The 20,515-nt window shown below is 37.0% G+C and overlaps 2 protein-coding genes across 3 annotated transcripts; one reads left to right on the top strand and one right to left on the bottom strand.

Annotated features, from left to right (window-relative positions):
- The first annotated feature begins 12,484 nt into the window (after positions 1 to 12,484).
- On the top strand, positions 12,485 to 17,115 carry LOC131149752 (cytokinin riboside 5'-monophosphate phosphoribohydrolase LOG8-like). Its single transcript, XM_058100473.1, has 7 exons — positions 12,485 to 12,761; positions 12,864 to 12,961; positions 13,081 to 13,111; positions 13,252 to 13,351; positions 13,579 to 13,649; positions 16,206 to 16,349; positions 16,721 to 17,115. Exons 1-7 carry the CDS (start codon positions 12,666 to 12,668, stop codon positions 16,796 to 16,798), a joined length of 618 nt encoding a protein of 205 aa, XP_057956456.1. The 5' UTR covers positions 12,485 to 12,665; the 3' UTR covers positions 16,799 to 17,115.
- A 582-nt stretch (positions 17,116 to 17,697) lies between these two features.
- On the bottom strand, positions 17,698 to 20,067 carry LOC131149751 (uncharacterized). Of its 2 annotated transcripts, XM_058100471.1 has the most exons (3): positions 19,882 to 20,067; positions 19,667 to 19,778; positions 17,698 to 19,561 (listed from the first exon to the last, which is right to left on the bottom strand). In XM_058100471.1, exon 3 carries the CDS (start codon positions 19,538 to 19,540, stop codon positions 17,876 to 17,878), a length of 1,665 nt encoding a protein of 554 aa, XP_057956454.1. In that variant the 5' UTR covers positions 19,541 to 19,561; positions 19,667 to 19,778; positions 19,882 to 20,067; the 3' UTR covers positions 17,698 to 17,875. The 2 variants fall into 2 exon arrangements, with proteins under 2 accessions (XP_057956454.1, XP_057956453.1); XM_058100470.1 differs by having other exon boundaries at positions 17,698 to 19,778; positions 19,882 to 20,061.
- Between the last annotated feature and the right edge of the window lie 448 nt (positions 20,068 to 20,515).

Genomic DNA, 20,515 nt, shown 5'->3' with positions numbered 1-20,515 from the left:
AATGTAGATGGATGTAGAAAACTATGGTGTTATATTTGTTGAAAGATTTTAGTTATATTTACTGCTGCATAAATGATATTAGAATGTAGATTATTAGGTAAATGAATGGATTAATAGCACTCCGGGCCCATGTAGGGGGTCAGGGCGTTACAATTCCCCTTACCTAGTTAATTGAGAGGCCTGCTAAAATTCCTAATTCCACGCTCGCGGCATTCGGAGTTCAAAACCTTGAAATCATTTTTCCCCTTTTCAATCAACTCAACCCTAGAATAATAATTATTTTAATATTTCCTAAGCTCACACACTCGCAATAGCTAATTAAACTTTAAAAATAATTATGGATATAATTTTATTATCCTTACCCTAGCCTTGGAGTGATGCCTAGGAAACCCAAATTAAAAATCTGCTCCAATTAAAATGATGAGGATCGACGCTAGGACCCCGTAGTGGTGTTCGATCATCAATTTAGTTAAAGATTTGAGAAAAATTGAGGAGAAAACGAGAGAAATTACCTTATCACAGGAGTGGTGCCTACGATGCTTCTGCGACAAATCCACTCTGGTTAAAATGTCGGTAGCGGAGAATGGCACCCAAGGGTATTTTCTATTCTCCGATCGGTGCACTTTTGCCCGAGAAAATCGAGGAAAGAGAGAGGCGAGAGAGACGGAGATGTGAGGAGAGAGAGAGAGAGAGAGAGAGAGAGAGAGAGAGAGAGAGAGAGAGAGAGAGAGAGAGAGAGAGAGAGAGAGCAAAGAAGCTCTACACATGCAAACTAAGTTTCCTGAACTCTCAAGAAACTTAGTTTACATATATATAACAACTTATATTATAATATAATATATTATATTATATAATTTAATTAATAATAATAATTTAATTAAATAATTAATTTAATTCAATTGTAACTTTTAATTTTATTTTATTTTTGGATCACTGCCTCTAAATATTTTTGGGGTCATTAGAATATAAGAAAGCGGTTTTTACATCTAGTTGCTTAACTTCTAAATTCAAGTTTGCTGCTATGCCTAGAACAATCCGAATAGATGACATCTTCACAACGTGTGAGAATATTTCATTAAAGTCAATTCCCTTTTTCTGACCAAAGCCTTTTACCACAAGCCTAGTCTTGTACCGAAGATTCTTTTCATCATTTTTCAACCTAAACACACATTTGTTTGTCAAAACTTTCTTTCTAGAAGGAAGTTTAACCAAATCACAAGTATGATTGTCAGCTATGGACTTCATTTCCTTTTGCATAGTCTCTATCCATTCAGCTTTATTTTCATGTTTCATGGATTCTTGATAGCTTTTGGGCTCCCTTTGATCCATTAGAGTAACATAATCACTTGATGGATATTTAGTTGAAAGTCTTGACTCTCTTGAAGACTTTCTTAATGGAGCTTACTCTTGAACTTGTTGCTCCCCCTCATTTCCATCTTCAACATCACTAGGAATTTCATCATTTCCAACATCTTTAAGAGGTGGATGAACATCTTCCATATTTTCATCATGTGCCAAAGGTGGAGAAGGTGACTCTAAGTCAACAAAATCATTCCCATTAGATTGTGGTTGCTCAACCATGCCAAAATCTTCAATTGTTTAATCTTGAAAAAATACAACATCTCGGCTTCTAACAACTTTCTTGTCAACCGAATCCCACAATCTGTATCCAAATTCATCATGCTTATAGCCAAGAAAAATACATTGCATTGTCTTGCCATTAAGCTTGGATCTTTCATCTTTTGAAATGTGAACAAATGCACGACAACCAAACACTTTCAAGTGATCATAAGTGACATCCTTACCTTTCCAAAATTTATTGGGAACTTCACCAAGTAGAGGAGTTGAAGGAGACAAATTAATTAAGTCCACTGCCATCCTCATTGCTTCACCCCAAAATGATTTTGGCAACTTCGCATAAGAGAACATACATCTCATTCTCCAGTATGGTGCGGTTCATCCTTTTGGAAATTCCATTTTGTTGAGGGGATTTCTTGACGGTCTTTTGATGTCTAATGCCTTGACTATAATAATATGCATCAAATGTGCCAATGTACTCTCCCCCATTTTTTGAGTGCACACATTTCACCTTCTTTACGGTCTCCCTTTCAACTTTGACCTGAAAATACTTAAACACATCTAAAACTTGATCTTTAGTTTTTCAAAGTGTAAGCCCAAACTTTTCTTGAACAATCAATAAAAGTAACAAAATAAAGTGCACCACCATGATATTTAACTTTCAAAGCACCACATACATCAAAATGTATCAAATCTAGAACATTAGATTTTTTTAATAACAAACTTTGTACGAAAAGGAGCTCTATGTTGCTTACCGGTCAAACAATGAACACAAACTTTAATAGGAGTGCCTTTCATTCCGGGTAGAGTTTCCTTTCGAACAAAAATTGCATTCCTTTTTCACTCATGTGCCCAAGCCGCTAATGCCACAAATTGGTGGAAGAGTGACTCTCAATTGCATTCACAACACCATTACTAGTTTTACCTTGCATCATGTAAAGTGTACTAGTCTTCTTGCATTTAGCCACCACCAAATTACCCTTTGTGAGCTTCCATTTTCTATCACCAAAATGATTGACAAAGACTTCATCGTCAAGCTTTCCGATAGATATCAAATTTAGTCGAATGTCGGGTACATGTCTCACATCTTTAAGCACTAACTTGCATCCAAGATTTGTTTCCAAGCAAACATTCCCATGCCAACAATTTTTTATAAACCTTCATTTCCCATCCGAACAACTCCATAACTTCCTTTGGTATAGGAAGTGAAGAAATCTTCCTGAGAAGTGACATGGAATGACGCACCGGGATCATCAACCCAATTAGTCTCTTAACTTGTCAAATTAATGCAACTTTCATCACAAACAACCATAAGATCACCATTAGATGCAACTGAAATTGTGTCTTCATGTTTTTTCTCAAAATTTTTCTTTTTGTTTTGTTCATCAAATTTCAATTTTTTATACTCCCGCTTCATATACCCTTTTTTATGACAATAGTGGCACTCAATATCTTTTTTCGAAACTGAACTGAACCAACCTTTTGATTTATTATTACGATGAGAAGATCTACTCTTGCTTTTGCCTCTCCCCCGATTTTCTATCACAAGTGTCTCTCAATGAGAAGAGCCAACAAATTTTATTATAATTTCTTCATTCAACAAGCTGCTAGTACCTTGGTTCATACTAATAATTCCACTAGGAGCCAAATTACTAACTGTCACAACTAAAGTCTCCTGAACTTCCGGAAAAGAGTTAAGAAGCATTAGGACCTGCAACTCATCATCAAAAACTATTTTCATAGTAGCAAGTTGATTGATAATATTTTTCATCTCATTCAAATGCTCGGTAATAAGACCACTATATTTATATTTCAAGTTCACCAATTTTCATAAAAGAAAAACTTTATTTGTAATTGACTTTTTTATCATAAAGACCCTCCAATTTTTTCCACAATTCATGTGCTAAAGTTTTAGTAGAAACATGATGAAAAATACCATCATCAATCCATTTTTGGATGACACCAATGGTTTTTTTATTAAGCCTATTCCACTCATCATCACTCTTGTCTTTAGGCTTTCGGCTATCACCCTCAATAGGTTCATCCAAATCTTTGCAAAATAAAAGATCTTGCATTTTTGTTTTCCAAGTTACCTAATTGCTTCCACTGAAGCTGATCATACAACCAACATTACCATCCATGATTTACACAAACCTAATGAGTCCAAAAAACATGGCTTTGATACCACTTGTTGGGAAAAAAATATATACGAACGATTGTCACAAGTAAATCAATGGTGTAATGCAAATAATAAATAAAATGAGATACAAGAATTTTAACGTGGTTCCCTCAAATGTTGAGGTACATCCATGGGACACAACGGTCCAAATCCACTATCACCAAATTCATACAAAGTGGATACCAAAAAGGCACAAGCCTTAAAAATACACAAAAGTGTATAACAAATGGAGTAAGATGAAAAAGGCCTCACCAATGTTGTGAACAAAGCTTCCAAAAATAACCAACCAAAAGAGTACAACCAGAAGCTCCCAAAAATGCTAATAATAAAACACAGTCGGAATCACACGAAGAGAAAAACCAGTAGCAGGTTGCTGCTATAGAGAAGATGACCGGCATTGGTTGCAGGCGTGAGGTATTTGGTGCTGTAGACGTGAGGAGCTGGTGAGGCGGTTCTGTGTGTGTGGAAAATCTAGAATGGAGAGGCTGCAATGGTTTGCAGTGTGAAGACCTAAGCTTCTGTAGGTGAGAGAAACTAAATACGAATAGCCAAGAATAATGGAGAGCAGTTGCTGCGCGTGACGTCTTTTTGGAGTTCCTAAACATAGCTGCAGCAGCTTTCATGCACTAGGAAGCCAACAATAATTAAAGAAGGAACAACTTTTCAAGTGTTGGGACTCACAAGGAGGGACATCCAACAGGCCTAACCAAAGGTCTAACATCAATTCCAACTTGCTGGAGATCCTTAATTACCCTATTCCTTTCCAAAAGAACTAGAGGCTCGAAAGGACCGATCAAAGGAATTGATCTATTTAATTATGTTACTCTCCTAGTTTTATAGCACACCCATGTAGAGGGATCTTTCCGACGCTAAGTGCACTGTGTTAGGGAGTGACAATGTAATGAGGAAAAGGGGGAGTGAGATATTGCTATAATTGTACTCTCTAGGGATTTGGAATGAATATATGATTATCTATGTTATCGTTTGTATGATTATTCTTTTGTAGTTGAATAATACAAGTAGTCCTTTTCATTGTGGTGTTTTTTTGCCTTGGTATGTGATGTCTCTGATTGTTATAGTCTTATTCAGTGTATAGGAATATATTGCTCGTGTGATATCCTATTGTTCCTTGGTTTTCTTGAGTATTGAGACTCACCAGGTGCTTGTGATTTTAGGCTTGAACGTGTGAGACTTGGCTGACTTGTTGAGGGAGAGCTCTCAATGAGTGCCACACGACCCTTACTTGAGTCCTATTTTAGGGGTCTGTGACAATTGGTATCAGAGCACAGTGTGTGCGAGCACCATGAGTGGTAATATGAGAAACAAGTCAGGAAAAGTGGAGCGCATTGAGGCGCTTGAGACGAAACTTGTAACCCTGGAGAGAACGTGCGGTGAACTCCAAGGGTTGGTGGCAAAATTGATAAAAGAGAAAAGCGTGCCAACAGAGCTTAAGGCCGCTGAAGAAAACCCTAGAGAAAATCTCTATGGGGTATCAAAAGTTGTAGAGAGACTTAAGGAACTTGAAAAATTCATTCCACATGTGAAATCCCTGGAGAAACGGCCAAGAGAGCTTGAGGCCTTCTAGAAGAGTATCGAGCAGTTGGAAGCCTTTGAGAGTAGGCTGGAACATATTGAGGGCATATTGCCATCTCTTTCGTCCCAACGGGGAGAGCCAATAGAGCTTGAGGCCTCCTTACGGGAGCTAACGGATAATTTTGATTTCCTTGCAGAAGATGTTAAGGAGTCCATTACTGCTTTGGAGGAAGATTTGAAGGAGATGGGCAATGTCCAAAATGCGGTGGTCCAAGTCCAGAGGGATTTACAAGAGATCACTGTGAAAGTGAATGCAATGGCACAGATAACTCGAAGGTCGGTTGCAGATCCAATTGAGAGTTTTCGATTGAAGGTACCGGAACCTAAAAGTTTTGGGGGTACGCGAGATGCCAAGGAGTTGGGTAATTTCTTCTTTGATATGGAGCACTACTTCACGTGCTCACGAGTGGATCTAGAAGTGGACCAGGTAAATTTGGCAACGGTATACCTGGTAGGGGATGCAAAAGTGTGGTGGAGAACTAAATGGAATGATATTTAGCACAATAGATGTGTTATCAACACATGGGAGGGATTGAAACAGGCGTTGAAGACTCAATTCTATCCCAAAAATGTGGAGTACATAGCAAAGTGCAAAGTAATGGAATTGCAACAGACCGACTCAATAAGGAGCTATGTACGAGAATACCAAGCCTTTATGTTGGACATTATAGACATGACCGAATTAGGCAAACTAATTCATTTTCTTCTGGGGTTTGAAGACATGGCCAAGGAATGAATTGTGTCGGAAGGGTGCTGGTGATCTCTCTTTTGCCCTCACTGCTGCCAAACGGTTGGATGATTTTTTAGATAATTCTGGGAAGTGAAATTTCCCTACGTCCGCCAATAATGATTCCAAGCCCAGTAAAGTGTATAAGCCCACAAATGGGGGAAGGGATAGGGAGACAAATAGTTCTTGGAAAGATAAAAGAGCGCCCATGGTTAAGGAGTGGAGGGGTGGACGAACAGGGGGTAGAGAGCGTCGACCGATCTCTTATTTTCTTTGCATGGGACCACATCGAGTGGCGGAGTGCCCTAAACGTAAGGCTTTGAATGCTATAAAGGCCCTTCGAGGGGAAACTGAAACCCCGACAACAACCCTAGAAGAACAACTGAATATGGTGGGAGCATTGAGATTTTTGGGGGCATTAGAGCATCAAGTAATTAACAACAAGTCTCAGGAGAAGGGACTAATGTACGTTGATCTACTTTTGAATGGAAAGAAAAATAAGGCCATGATTGATACAAGGGCCACCCATAATTTCATTGCTGATTCTGAAGCTCAACAGTTAGAATTGCAAGTAGATAAGGATGTGGGCAAGTTAAAAGTAGTGAATTTTCAAGTGTTAACCACGGTGGGGGTGGCACCTAAAGTGGCATGCCAAATGGGATCATGGTCTGGAACAATTGATTTCACTGTGGCACCCCTTAACGACTTTGATGTGGTATTGGGGATGGATTTTCTTAAAGTGACACGCTCAATGCCGATCCCAGTTGCGGATTGTCTTGTGATAATGGGAAGTGTACCTTGTGCGGTCCCCGCAGCCTACAACAATTTTGATGAGAGGAAGTTGCTTTCAGCCTTCCAATTCAAAAATGGAGTAAAAAGGGGAGAATCTTTTTTCATGGTTCTACCGATAGTCTCAGAAGATGCAGAGGTAGGGAAATATCCACTCGAGAATAAGGAAGTTTTAGAAGAGTTCAAGGAGGTGATCCTGGAACAGCTACCGAGGGTTTTACCACCTCAACGAAAGATTGACCACGAAATTGAACTTTTTCCAGGAATAAAGCCGCCAGCACGTGCCCCTTATCGAATGGCGCCGCCAGAGTTAGCTGAACTTAGAAGGCAACTGAATGATCTTATTGCAGCAGGGTTCATCCGTCCTTCAAAAGCACCTTTTAGAGCCCTAGTGTTATTTCAAAAGAAATAAGATGGTAGTTTGCGCTTGTGTGTAGATTATCGGGCTCTTAATAAGGTGACGATGCGCAACAAGTATCCTATTCCACTGATTGCTAATATTTTTGACCAGTTAAGTACAGTTAGATATTTCATGAAACTGGACTTGAGGTCGGGATATCATCAAGTGCGCATTGTTGAGGGAGATGAACCGAAGAATTCCTTGTCATGCCTTTTGGGCTAACAAATGCACCCGCTACCTTTTGTTCTCTAATGAATCAGGTTTTTCAGGACTACCTTGATCAGTTTGTGGTTGTTTACCTTGATGACATAATGGTTTTAAGAGCATCCTTAGAAGAACATAAAGATCATCTTCAAAAGGTTTTTCAAAAACTCAAAGAAAATCAGTTATATGTAAAAGCGGAGAAGTGTGCTTTTGCTCAAAAGCTTATTAAATTCTTGGGGCATATCATTGAGGAGGGCCAGATATGGATGGATTCAGCTAAAGTAAAAACTATTAAGAAGTGGCGAACACCTACATCCGTTAGAGAACTGAGATCTTTCTTAGGTCTAACCAACTACTATCGAAAGTTTATAGAGGGGTACTCCAAAAGAGTTGTATTGTTAACAAATTTACTGAGGAAGGGGATACCATGGGGGTAGTCAGAAGAGTGCCAATCAGCATTCATTGAATTAAAGGAAAAGATTGTAGGAGATCCTATGCTAATCCTTCCTGATGTGACAAAACCGTTTGAAGTGCAAGTAGATGCCTCAGACTTTTTATTAGGGGAGAGTTCTTTTGTAGGAAGGGCATCCAGTTGCTTTTGAAAGTAGAAAGTTATCGGGTGCTGAACGAAACTATACAGCATAGGAAAAGGAGCTTCTTGCAGTGGTACATTGTCTTCGGGTGTGGAGGCACTATCTCCTGGGGTCCAAATTTGTGGTGAAAACCGATAATGTGGCAGTTACTCACTTTTTGTCACAACTTGGACTAAAGTCAAAACAAGCCCATTGGCAGGAGAAGCTAGCTGAATTTAATTTTGATTTTGAATATAAAGTAGGGAAGACGAATGAAGTGGCTGATGCTTTAAGTAGAAAAACCGAATTGGCAACATTGAAACTCATCAGTCATCTATCAACTAGTAGGGTGGTGTTACCTTTGAAGAATCTTATCAGGGAACATTTAAGTACAGACCAACAGGCAGACCAACAGGCGCAGTCACTGAGCAAACTAATAGAAGAAGGGAAGACACGACAATTCTGGGTAGAAGATGGACTAATAATGACTAAAGGCAGGAGTCTATGTGCCCAACGCTAGAAACTTGAGGAAAACCTTACTAAAGGAGTGCCATGATACGTTGTGGGCTGGTCATCTGGGATGGCAAAGAACTTAGGCATTGATTACACAGGGGTACTATTGGCTGAATATGCAAGATAATGTGATGAGTTATACCAAAACGTGCTTGATCTGTCAACAATACAAGGTAGAAAGAAAGAAGACCTCAGGTTTATTGGAGCCATTGTTAGTGCCTGCCAGGCTATGGGAGAGTGTCTCTTTGGACTTCATTTCCTCGTTGCCAAAAGTAGAGGAGTATGACACAATTTTTGTGGTGATTGACCGATTCTCTAAGTATGCTATTTTCATACCAGTCTCAAAGCCATGTTCAGCAGAGAAGACATCTCAGCTATTCTTCAAGCATGTGGTGAAATATTGGGGTGTTCCAGAAAGCCTAATCAATGATAGGGATGTTAGATTCACAGGGGGATTTTGGGGTGAACTCTTTCGTTTGATGGGTTCAAACCTTAATCTGTCCACCAGCTATCACCCACAGACAGATGGTCAGACCGAACGTTTTAATGGAATGCAGGAAGAATACTTGCGACATTTTGTTCACTCCAATCAGAAGAATTGGGTTACTTTACTGGACACGGCACAATTCTATATTAACTCTATGAAATCTTCTACGACTAATAAAAGCCCTTTTGAGATTGTGACAGGTCAACAACCAACTCTCCCGCACACTCTAGATAGTCCATACAAAGGAAATTACCTGAAAGCATACCAATTCATGAAAAATTGGTTGCAAAACATCGAAGTCACTCAAGCTCAGTTATAAAAAGCATCGAAGCGCATGAAGAAATGGGCTGACAAAGGGAGACGATCACAACAATTTGAAGTTGGAGATCTGGTTCTTGTAAAAGTGCCACCAAAGACATTTCAATTTCTTCACGGCAAGGATAAAATGCTGTTAGGCCGTTACGAAGGTCCAATCAGAGTGATCGAGAAGGTGGGACATGCATCTCATCGGCTTGAGCAACCCGAGTGGATGAAAAGCCACAAACGTCCAGTCCATCTCGTGTTTCACGTAAGCAATTTAAAATCATTCTACACCGATGCAGCAGATCCGCATTGACAAAAGTCAAGGAGATCAACAATTTCCAGAAGGCAGCCTGTCAACAAGGAAGTCCAGGAGATCATTGCAAACAGAGTTGTCAATGTAGATGGTCGTCAACAACAACAATTTCTGGTTCAGTGGTTGGGGCTGGGGGAAGAAGAGAATAGTTGGGAAAAGACAGAAAACCTTCAGCATGCCATACAGAAGATTGAAAAATTCAGAAATTTGTAGTCAAACGACATCTACTTCGACATCAGTAGAGTGCGAAGCCCTTCTACAACACATCGACGAGGACGTCGATAAAATGAGTGGGGGAGGATGTTAGGGAGTGACAATGTAATGAGGAAAAGGGGGAGTGAGATACTGCTATAATTGTATTCTCTAGGGATTTGGAATGAATATATGATTATCCGTGTTATCGTTTGTATGATTATTCTCTTGTAGTTGAATAATACAAGTAGTCCTTTTCATTGTGGTGTTTTGTTGCCTTGGATTGTGATGTCTCTGATTGTTATAGTCTTATTCGGTGTATAAGAATATATTGCTCGTGTGATATCCTATTGTTCCTTGGTTTTCTTGAGTATTGAGACTCATCAGGTGCTCGTGATTGCAAGCTTGAACGTGTGAGACTTGGCTGACTTGTCGAGGGAGAGCTCTCAACAAGTGCCACACGACCCTTACTTGAGTCCCATTTTGGGAGTCCGTGACACACTGCTTCTCCTATCGAAGTGGAGAATATCTTATCCAAGTCCTTCTAGCTTGCATCCTTCTTTAACAAAGGAAAATTAAATTTAAAAAAGAAATGAAAGTTGTTGAAACTAATAATACACGTAAGTGAAGTTTAGCTGTGAAAAAAAATATTTTATTTTTTAGAAAAATTTACCCTGAAGAAGGAAAATTGAGATCCCGTGTTCGTGCTTGAACTTTTTTCAAATGAAAAAGGAAAATTCTAAATGTAAAACACATTTTAATTCTTTGTACCATAAGTTGGAAAATAACCTTAGAATGTTTCTATGTTCTCCTTTTTTAACTATAAATTATAACAAGTGGATCATTTTATTTTTTGACAAAAATAAAAAATAAAAGTAGCTAGGAATGAAGATGAAAATAGAAAATTATTTTTCCTTGGACAGACAAATCCAATGACCAAAACAATTAAGGAATGGATGGTTGGAACATGACAACACCCCTTATTTTTTATTTATTTATTTTTGTATGGATATCCTTGAAAACAATATAAATATAATTAATTTTGTGGTGAAAAATTAAGGTAGCCTTTCATCATATATATAAAACTAATTAATCACCTATCAAACTGGAACCATGATTGGATCTTCCATTATAAAAAGAAAAAGAAAAAGAAAAAAGAGAAAGAAGATGATTATATATAATGGAAAAGGAAAATAATACAGTAATTTTATGTTGTGAGTAACCAAATTATGTAGCTATGGCTTGATAAAATATATATAATATTTAAACATGTAAATCATACAAACACTATGCTTTAGCTTAAATATATGGGTACTAAGAAGAGGCCCTTTAAATCTTTTGTCCTTAATACAAAACCTTCTTTATCTACTTTCAATATTTCAATTAAGCCACTATATATATGAGTATATGAGGCATGTTGTATGCGGAGTCTGATTTTTATTACATGCAACATTATATGAGCAGTATTCTGAGTGCGAGTTTTGTCTATAGTTTTTTAGGGGGAGTCAAATAAGGTGCATCCCCCATCAGTGACAGTCCTGCTAATGCATAGAATTAAAATAGGTTGGAGTAAAATGGAGAAGTGCTTCAAGTATACTTTGTGATCGTAAAATACCCTTAAAATTAAAAAGAAAATTTTATAAGACAACTATAAGACCAGTTATGCTAAATGGATCAGAATGTTGGGCGACGAAGAAACAGAATGTCCAAAAAGTAAAAATGGTCAAGATGATAATACTTAAATGGATGAGTAATATAACATCGAAAGATAAATTAAGGAATGAACATATTAATTCGTGATAAGTTGAGTATAACTCCTATAGAAGATAAGATAAGGGAGGGACAACTTAGATGGTATGAACACTTGCAACGTAGGTCACATAGTGCTTCAGTGAGGAAGAGTGAGTTAGTTACTGTGAGCTGCAGTAGAAGGGGCTGGTAGGGGTAGACCTAAAATAACTTGAAAGAAGATAATAAATAAAAAATTAATATCTCTGAATCTGTCAAAAGAAATGGTCTATGATTGCATAAATTGACAAAAAAAGATTCACAGAATCAATCTCACCTAATGGGACTTAAGGTTTGGTTTGTTGTTGTTGCTGTTGTGTTTTATGAAAGTTGTCCTATATCCTTATATAAAATGTGTTATTCTTAGTTTGAGTTAAAAAAAAAAAAATTGTTAAATACAAGGAGAGTGAGGGAAAGAGGTTATAGTATTCTACTTGTATTTATTACTGAATAGTGGATTTGGTAACTAGATTTGATTTCGAGGACGTAAACAAATTACCGTACCTCACAAATATTGTGTTCTATGCTTTATTTATTTATTTATTTTTTATTTTTTTATTTGCTGATTTTGTTGCCATTTTTTGTTACAAGGCACAATTCAACAACTTCAAAAATTGAACAGTTGAAGTTGCAAAAATTAACTTAAAAAATGGGATGAATGACATTTGTTTAATTGAAAGAAATAAGTAATAATTTGGGGGAATAGTGGGTACCCACCAAATTAAAACGAATCAGATAGAGAAATTAAACAAAGAGGGTTGAAAAGAAAGGGAGAATCCCTTTGACTCAGAAAAAAACTTTGCAATTATTAATACTGAATTAGTGATGGGCCATCTCCCCACCATGCATCCCATCTGCCCTCACCCCTTACATCAGACCCCCACCCCTTCATTATCTCAATTAATTTTCACTGTAACATTTATGTTTCCGATCTCTCTCTTATATATATATATATCAGTACTGGTTGGAATTGAAAGAGTATATATATGTATTTTTGAAATTATGGAGGATACATGTGTGTCTTAAAATGGGGAAGCTGAAAAGGGTGTGTGTGTTCTGTGGCAGCAATTCAGGGAACAGGGAGATTTTCAGTGATGCTGCTCTTGATCTTGGAAGACAACTGGTAATTCATAATAATTGGTCTCTGATCTCTCTCTCTCTCTCTCTCTCTCTCTCTCTCTCCTGTGTTGATATATAATTAATTTGAATGTTTGGGGGGTTGAAGGTGGAGAGGAAGATGGATCTGATATATGGAGGAGGGAGCATTGGGCTGATGGGTTTGGTTTCTCAGACTGTTCTTCGTGGTGGATGCCATGTTCTTGGGTGATTAATCATTAACCACGTCCATTATTAATATATGCATGCTGTGATCATATTCACATCTTTAATTTTCATGTTCATCTACTGATTCACAAATTTGTTTCTCGATTCATCTGGCCTAGAGTCATTCCCAGAGCTCTTGTTCCAGTTGAGGTATGACTTAACCCATACACACACACAAACCTCTCCCTCTCTTTCTCTCTCTCTCTCTCTCTCTAGAAAGTAATCAAATGCAGTGAATTGAAGAAGAAGAATTATGATGATGATGATGTTGATTATGGATGATGATTCAGATATCAGGGGAAGCAGTGGGAGAAGTGCTAATGGTGTCTGATATGCACCAGAGAAAGGCTGAGATGGCTTGTCGATCTGATGCCTTCATTGCACTCCCTGGTATATCTAATTCATGTATACTTTAAGAATCCAATCTTAAATTCATACTTAGAACTTTAATGTATAATGCATGATTTCTAAAAAAATAATGTGAATTATGAATGAGCAAATTAATCATCACTGCTGCTAATTGAAAATCAATTCAAATCCATATATATATTATTGCTAAAACATTAATTAATCAGTTAAATTTTTTTAAAAAAAATTAAAAATAATGACAATGATAGGTGGGTATGGAACCATGGAAGAGCTGCTGGAGATGATAACATGGTCTCAGCTTGGAATTCATAACAAGCCTGTAAGTAGTCATCTTCTTCTTCTTCTTCTTTTTCTTCTTCTTCTTTTCACTTATAAGGGGAGGAATAATTCAGATGGTTTGAACACTTACAACGTAAGTCACATAGTACGTTAGTAGAAAAGAGTGAATTAGTTAACGTAAAAGGCTGTAGAACTTAAAATAATTTAGAATGAGATAATGAATAAAGATTTAATAGCTTTGAATTTATCGAAAGAAATTGTCCATGATCGCATAAATTGGCGGAAAAGGATTCATGTAATTGCAATAACAGGTAACATTCCAATATTCTCTGAGAAAACAATAGTATTATTCGATTTTAGAGTCATACATTCCTTTATATCTATGATTTATGTTAAACTGTGTGGGGTTCAGACCCAACTATTAGATATTGAGTTATTTGTTATTACACTAATGAGAACCTCGGTAGTATGTAGAAAGATAATTAAGGGTTACCCAATCTCACCTAGTAACACTTAAAGCTTGATTTTGGTATTTTGATTATTTATTTTGTGCATATACAAGTGTGCAAACTGATGTTTTACTGTAGCATCGAGAACAAATTCATCGACTCATTTTTCATGGGTGCACACATAAGGCTAGTTAGAAAAAGATAATTTTCGTCGTTGGATTGAAATTTCATCCCGTGTCTTGCTAACTTATGATTTTCGATTGAGTCCCATTTTATTTAAACATATTTTAGAAAAAAAAAAAACTAATTAGAGTAGAACTAGAATTTTGACTGAGCCGAGCATAGTTGGATTAATGTACTCGTCGTAAAATGATGAGATCGAAATTTGACTAGCAAGTTAGCAAACGTGATGACCTAGATAACATCATTGTTGCTTTTGTATTAACATTCCTATTTTTTCTGAGAAAACAATAGTATTATTCGATTCTAGAGTCACACATTCCTTTATATCTATGGTTTATGTTAAACTGTGTGGGGTTCAGACCCAACCATTAGATATTAAGTTATCTGTTATTATACAAATGAGAACCTCGGTAGTATGTAGAAAGATACTTAAGGGTTACCCAATCTCACCTAGTAACACTTAAAGCTTGATTTTGGTATTCTGATTATTTATATTTGTGCATATACAAGTGTGCAAACTGATGTTTTACTGTAACATCAAGAACAAATTCATCGACTCATTTTTCATGGGTGCACACATAAGGCTAGTTAGAAAAAATAATTTCTGTCGTTGGATTGAAATTTCATCCTGTGTCTTGCTAACTTATGATTTTCGATTGAGTCCCATTTTATTTAAACTTATTTTAGAAAAAAAAATAATTAGAGTAGAACTAGAATTTTGACTGAACTGAGCATAGTTGGATTAATGTACTCGTTGTAAAATGATGAGATCGAAATTTGACTAGCAAGTTAGCAAATGTGATGACCTAGATAACATCATTATTGCTTTCGTATTAACATAGTATTGCACTACGTGGGGTATTCCCTTTGCGAACTTCGTTTTAAATTTGCCTTCTATTTAAATTTCATGAAAATTAGGGCTACCTAGCCAGCTCCATGGTCCTATTAAAAGCCAATAAATTAATTGTGGAGTCTGCATTGGGGCATAACCCTAGAAGATTTTAAGCGTTGATAGAACTTGTAAGGCAATTATCATTAAGACTTAATTAATACTATTAGCATTTAAGATTTTAGAGGATTTTTTTTTTGGGGGGGGGGGGGGGGTAGATGGTCATATGCCCAAAAAAAGTTTTATTGAAAAAAATCGGGCACTCTAATTGTGACCGATGTAATTAGTTCTATTCATTATCAAACGAGTTCAAATTCAATCACTAGGTAAAATATAAATGATCCAAGTCCAAATTATTGTAAGGATATACATTGCAAGCGATAAAAAACTTCATGTTTATTCATAGAAAAAGACTTTATCCACAATGGGGTCTACTAATAGTGCTAAATTCTTGTTATTTTTTAAAATAATTATGTTTAAACTATAATGTAGTAAAGGTGTAAGGAGACTTGGTCGGTCCACAATTGTATTAAATTATTTTAAAAAAATTATTAAGCTTAAATTGCACAATAATAGATATCCATTCCCTTATTCGATTCTCCTTCCAGTTGTATATCATTAAGACTTATGCTACATTGGGGAGTATGAATTTTAGATTTTAAATTTGACTTTAGCTGAATTTAAAAAAATTTTAGTATAATTTTACATTACATTTTATCAAGTCAAATACAACTCTAAATTCCCCGCGCGCCGGGGGTTGGGGGGAGGATTTCTAGGAAGCCCATGACTACCAAGGGAACCTCATCATTAATGTGACCAAGCAAACTAATGCTTTTAGAATCATAACAACCAAATTTCCTTTACTATAATTTCCACCCCAATCGTCATCGTCCTTTACCTTTCACGTGTTAATTTTAAGTTTTATTTTTTTTAAAAAAAAATTATCCGCCAAACAGCCATTAATTCTGTTAAAAATAAACCCCTAGAGAACATCTTAGTCCCTAACCTGAAATAAATTTGTATTACAGGAGTCAATTATTATTATTTTTCACATATCTCATTGCATAAATAACAGGTGGGTCTCTTAAATGTTGATGGTTACTATGATTGGCTCCTGGGATTGTTCGATAAAGGTGTAGAAGAAGGGTTTATTAAGCCATCTGCCAGAAACATTGTTGTCTCTGCACAGACAGCTGCAGAGCTTATCCAGAAGATGGAGGTACTCCAACTCTATAATTCTATTCTATTTCTTCTGCAACTGTTTCAAACAACTGAACAGCAAATGATATGAGAGAGAGAGAGAGAGAGAGAGAGAGAGAGAGAGAGAGAGAGAGGACTTCTAAAGCTAAGTTCCACATATATTAACTGGCCACCTGTAATTGTGATTATCATAATTCATAACATAATTACACTGCCATGAAATTCAAACTTTGAAGTTAAATTTGTACATTTGAATAGGTTCAAATGAAGCACAATACAAAATTACATTGAGTTTTAACCAAATTATAAAATATTCAGATTTAAAGCCTGAAATTTACAGCATTACTGTTATTATGATTACTATGCTCAGTGAAAGTTAATGCCATGCAGGATTACATACCTTTGCATGATCAAGTAGCACCTAGTCAAAGCTGGAAGGCTCAAGAGCCTTGTGGTGCAGATTCTTAGCAGCCACTTCTCTTCAATCCTCCAGAAGGGCTTCTAGCTGTGATGCTTCACAAATAACAAGTGCCATGGCAAGTGCAATTGGGATGAAAAATATACCCCCCTTTTGAGTTATTGATGATTCGTCGATTAACACTTTTAAACACAGATTTGACTCCAACAGATTGGAGAGAGAGAGAGAGAGATTGGACTACAGCCAACCACTTCATACAAAAAGAAAAAAAAGAAAGAAAAAAAGCAAAGTACAAAACAAATTTCTAGCAGGAGTGCAATGTAATCTGTATGATCAAATGAAATAGAATGTCATCATTGACACCCAACTGGTTTCTACTTTTTACCTAACATGTTGGCTTCTTGGGTTCAGTCTTTTTGATGCAGGTTACTCGTATACTCCTTTTGTTGATGGCCAGAGCTTTGTCAATTTCACACTCAAAAAAATAAAATAAAATAATATACCGGATTTCATGGATTCCAACAAATATGCCTTGGGTTCAGAAAATTCAATGCGAGCTGTAAATATGTGGTCAAGGATCAAGTAAAGATCAAAGTCAAGTAAAGCCTCCGAGCAATCATCTTTAAAAGAAAATTACATATTACAGTATTGCACAATCTTTTCATAAAGTAAAAAACTAAAAGATAAACGACATATAGTCAGCAGCATTCAATCCCTTGCGAGAATCCAGTGCTTGCTGTGTGACTGTTGCTCATAGACAGTTGATATCAGTTCTGAAACCAACCAAAGATTTTGAAGGGAGAAAATTTGATGTTTAATCTCAGGGTTAATGCTTTCCACTGGCCATTTGATCATTCTGGTGGCTAGTGAAGATTTTAAAATTGTGTGGAAAGAAGGTGTATGCATGAGAGAAAACCATACGGGAATTTGTTGATTTTCAAATCAGGGCTGCAAGAAATAAAATCTATTAAAGAAAAAAAAATCACTTAACATGACCAATGGATACAGTAGAACAAGAAATAAAACCAGAAGCTGGAATATGAACTCAGAACAACCATTCTGAAACTCAACGAAGAAATACATTAAAATGAGCTGTAATAAAACTTCTCAGAAGACATCCCACCTGTTCAGCATGTATTGATACCATCCTTGCAATCTTTTGTTAAGTTATAGAATGTCTCCACACGTGTCTTTGACCTGAAAAAGACCTCAGTATCCACTGCAACTCTCATATACCCATCAAAATCAACAGGGCGATCATTGTTCAGAAGCCTTGTCTCATTGTACCACTCACTTGTATTTCCCCACAACTCCTTATAATCATCTAGCAAATGGACCTTGAATTGAGACCTCAATTTGTCAAAGTAATTATAAAATGGTTCATTAGTTGCAATATACAGGTTTCTCCAAGGTTTAACCATCTCTTTAAGCTTTGCAAGGAGGGCATCGGGTGATGTATCAGCATCCAAATGGGGCCACAGCTCCTTATTCTGTGCTTTCTCACCTCGAACCACATGAACAGCATCAAAATCCCAATCCATCCGACCGCTAATTTCAGAAACTATATTCATCAACCTCTTAGACTTCCATAAAGCATGCCAGGGCCTCTGAATGTATTTTTCAGCCTGCCCTTCACACACCCTGAACCAGTAGTTCTCCGGCTCAGGAGCATCAAACTGCCTCCAAATAATCGTGCTCTTTTCTTTTTTAAGCTGCATAGGTGTAACCTTATGACTCACAACCTTCCTAACTGAGACCTTCTTCTTACGAGGCCTATCCCATTTCTTCCAATCCCTAAGAAATTCAACTTCCTCCACTATCGATGCCACCTCCTTAAGATGTTCAAAATCGAAGTAATAACGAAAATCCTTTCCCTCCTCATCCTTGTTACTAGGATTATAAGTTGCAGCCAAGCAAATGCTCAAATCCATCACGAATGTCCTATTCAAATACTGAGCCTCGCCAAGACCACACAAGAAACTCCAGAGATAGTGATTCATTCCCTTACAGTAATCCCCTCCACGAGAATAATACAAGTACCTCTCCTTCCTGAATGCCTTCTCAGAACTCACGGTAGGGATCGTGTCATTGATCTCCTCATCGTGCAACAATGGAGTGGTTCTCACATTCCCACCTCCCCTCGCCGTACTAATTCTACTCCTCGGCCTCCGAGCATGGACACCTGAATGCCAATTCCCCAAACTCGTTACCTTATATGTACAATTCTCACCCATGCCAATCCCAAACCTCCTAAAATCCCTATACTTCCTCCAAGACTTCTCCTTCTTGTTTCGAAACCTCCACGCAACATCACACTCATTTGGCTTTGATCCATTGACAGCTGTTTGGTACTCCAAAAATGCAATGGATTTAAAATGCTTCAAATTGAACCTTTTGATTGCAATCAACACTCGCGGGTCAGAACAATTCACGATTTCAATGTCATCACAGTCCGATTTTAATGTCAAATTGGTGATTCTCTCTTCCTTCTCAATCGCAGATTCCGTGATCGGGACTGCTTCAGCAGGTGAAATTGCGGCAGCCACGGCTGTGCCAAAGTCTTCGCCGGTCTTGAGCACAGAATTGTCTGTTTTGAAGGTGGCATTTTCAACTTGGGTGAAGAGTTTGGTCAGAGCAGGGGCGGATTCAAGCCAGGGATCAGGGGGTTGATAGGTGATGGCAATGACAGTGAAAACGAGAACAGAAAATACGAACACCGAGAAGCAGACGTTGCTTATGAGCTTTATCAGGTTTTGCCCAATGGGCTCTGTTGCTAAGCTCTGTTCTTTCATCGCGGGCAGCGTCGATCAGATCTTAAAGAGCATCAACAGATTAGGGTTTATGAAAAAGAGGGCAATCTACACCATGCCCTGCTGAATTGGATGACGCAGAAAAGACAAGGACTAGGGTTTACTGACCTCAGAAACGCTGACAGAACACTCAGAAACAGCCGTTGCCCTTGAGCTTCATTAGATTTTGCCCAGTGGGCATTGTAAAGAATTGTTCTTTCAGGAGCAGTATAGATCAGATCTTGAGGACGAATCAATGAATTACGAGTTTGGAATAAATACAAATCTATTTTGAATTAGACGAATTTGGATGAAGAGAAGGCAGGTATTAGGGTTTCACTGACCTCACAAACACTGGGGAGTAGAAGCCAAGCTACTCCAACTAAATCCAGATCTGATGATCTTTCGCCAGAAATCTCTCTCTCTCTCTCTCTCTGACTATTTTTGTAGTATTGCTTGGAAATGCAGCTTGACCTCTTGCGTGCTTGTTGGTTGGCAGACGCGTACTGCATAACTACAAAACCTATTAATTAGTATTCTTAGGTTTATTTAGTAATATTATTGTTAGCTTTTTTTTGTTAACAATAATTAATTTTTTTTAAAAACATTCTTTAGTTTTTTTCCCTCATAATACCGATTATGGAATTTTTTCTTTGATAATTTTATTTACGCGAGCACACACATACGATAAATTTATATTCAAAATTTAAATTTAAATAAAAAAGAAGGCTTGAATTTGATTAAAAGTCTAAGTAATTCTTAAATGAACAAATTTAAACAAATATAATATTATATGGTCAAACTTGGAACAAGGTAAAGCTCTAATTATTTCTACTCATTTATAACTTTACATTTAGATTTTTTTTACTTTTTTTATTTTTATTTTAATGACTTAAATAAGAGTAGTAATAATAATAATAATAATAATAATAAAGTTATTTTGGATTAATTCAACAAGAGGAAAAAATGAATTTTTTT

This window comes from Malania oleifera, chromosome 2 (assembly GCF_029873635.1).
Source record: "Malania oleifera isolate guangnan ecotype guangnan chromosome 2, ASM2987363v1, whole genome shotgun sequence".
Taxonomy (NCBI): domain Eukaryota; kingdom Viridiplantae; phylum Streptophyta; class Magnoliopsida; order Santalales; family Ximeniaceae; genus Malania; species Malania oleifera.
The sequence above is the reverse complement of the archived record's forward strand: the minus strand, read 5'-3'. Positions and strand labels throughout refer to the sequence as shown.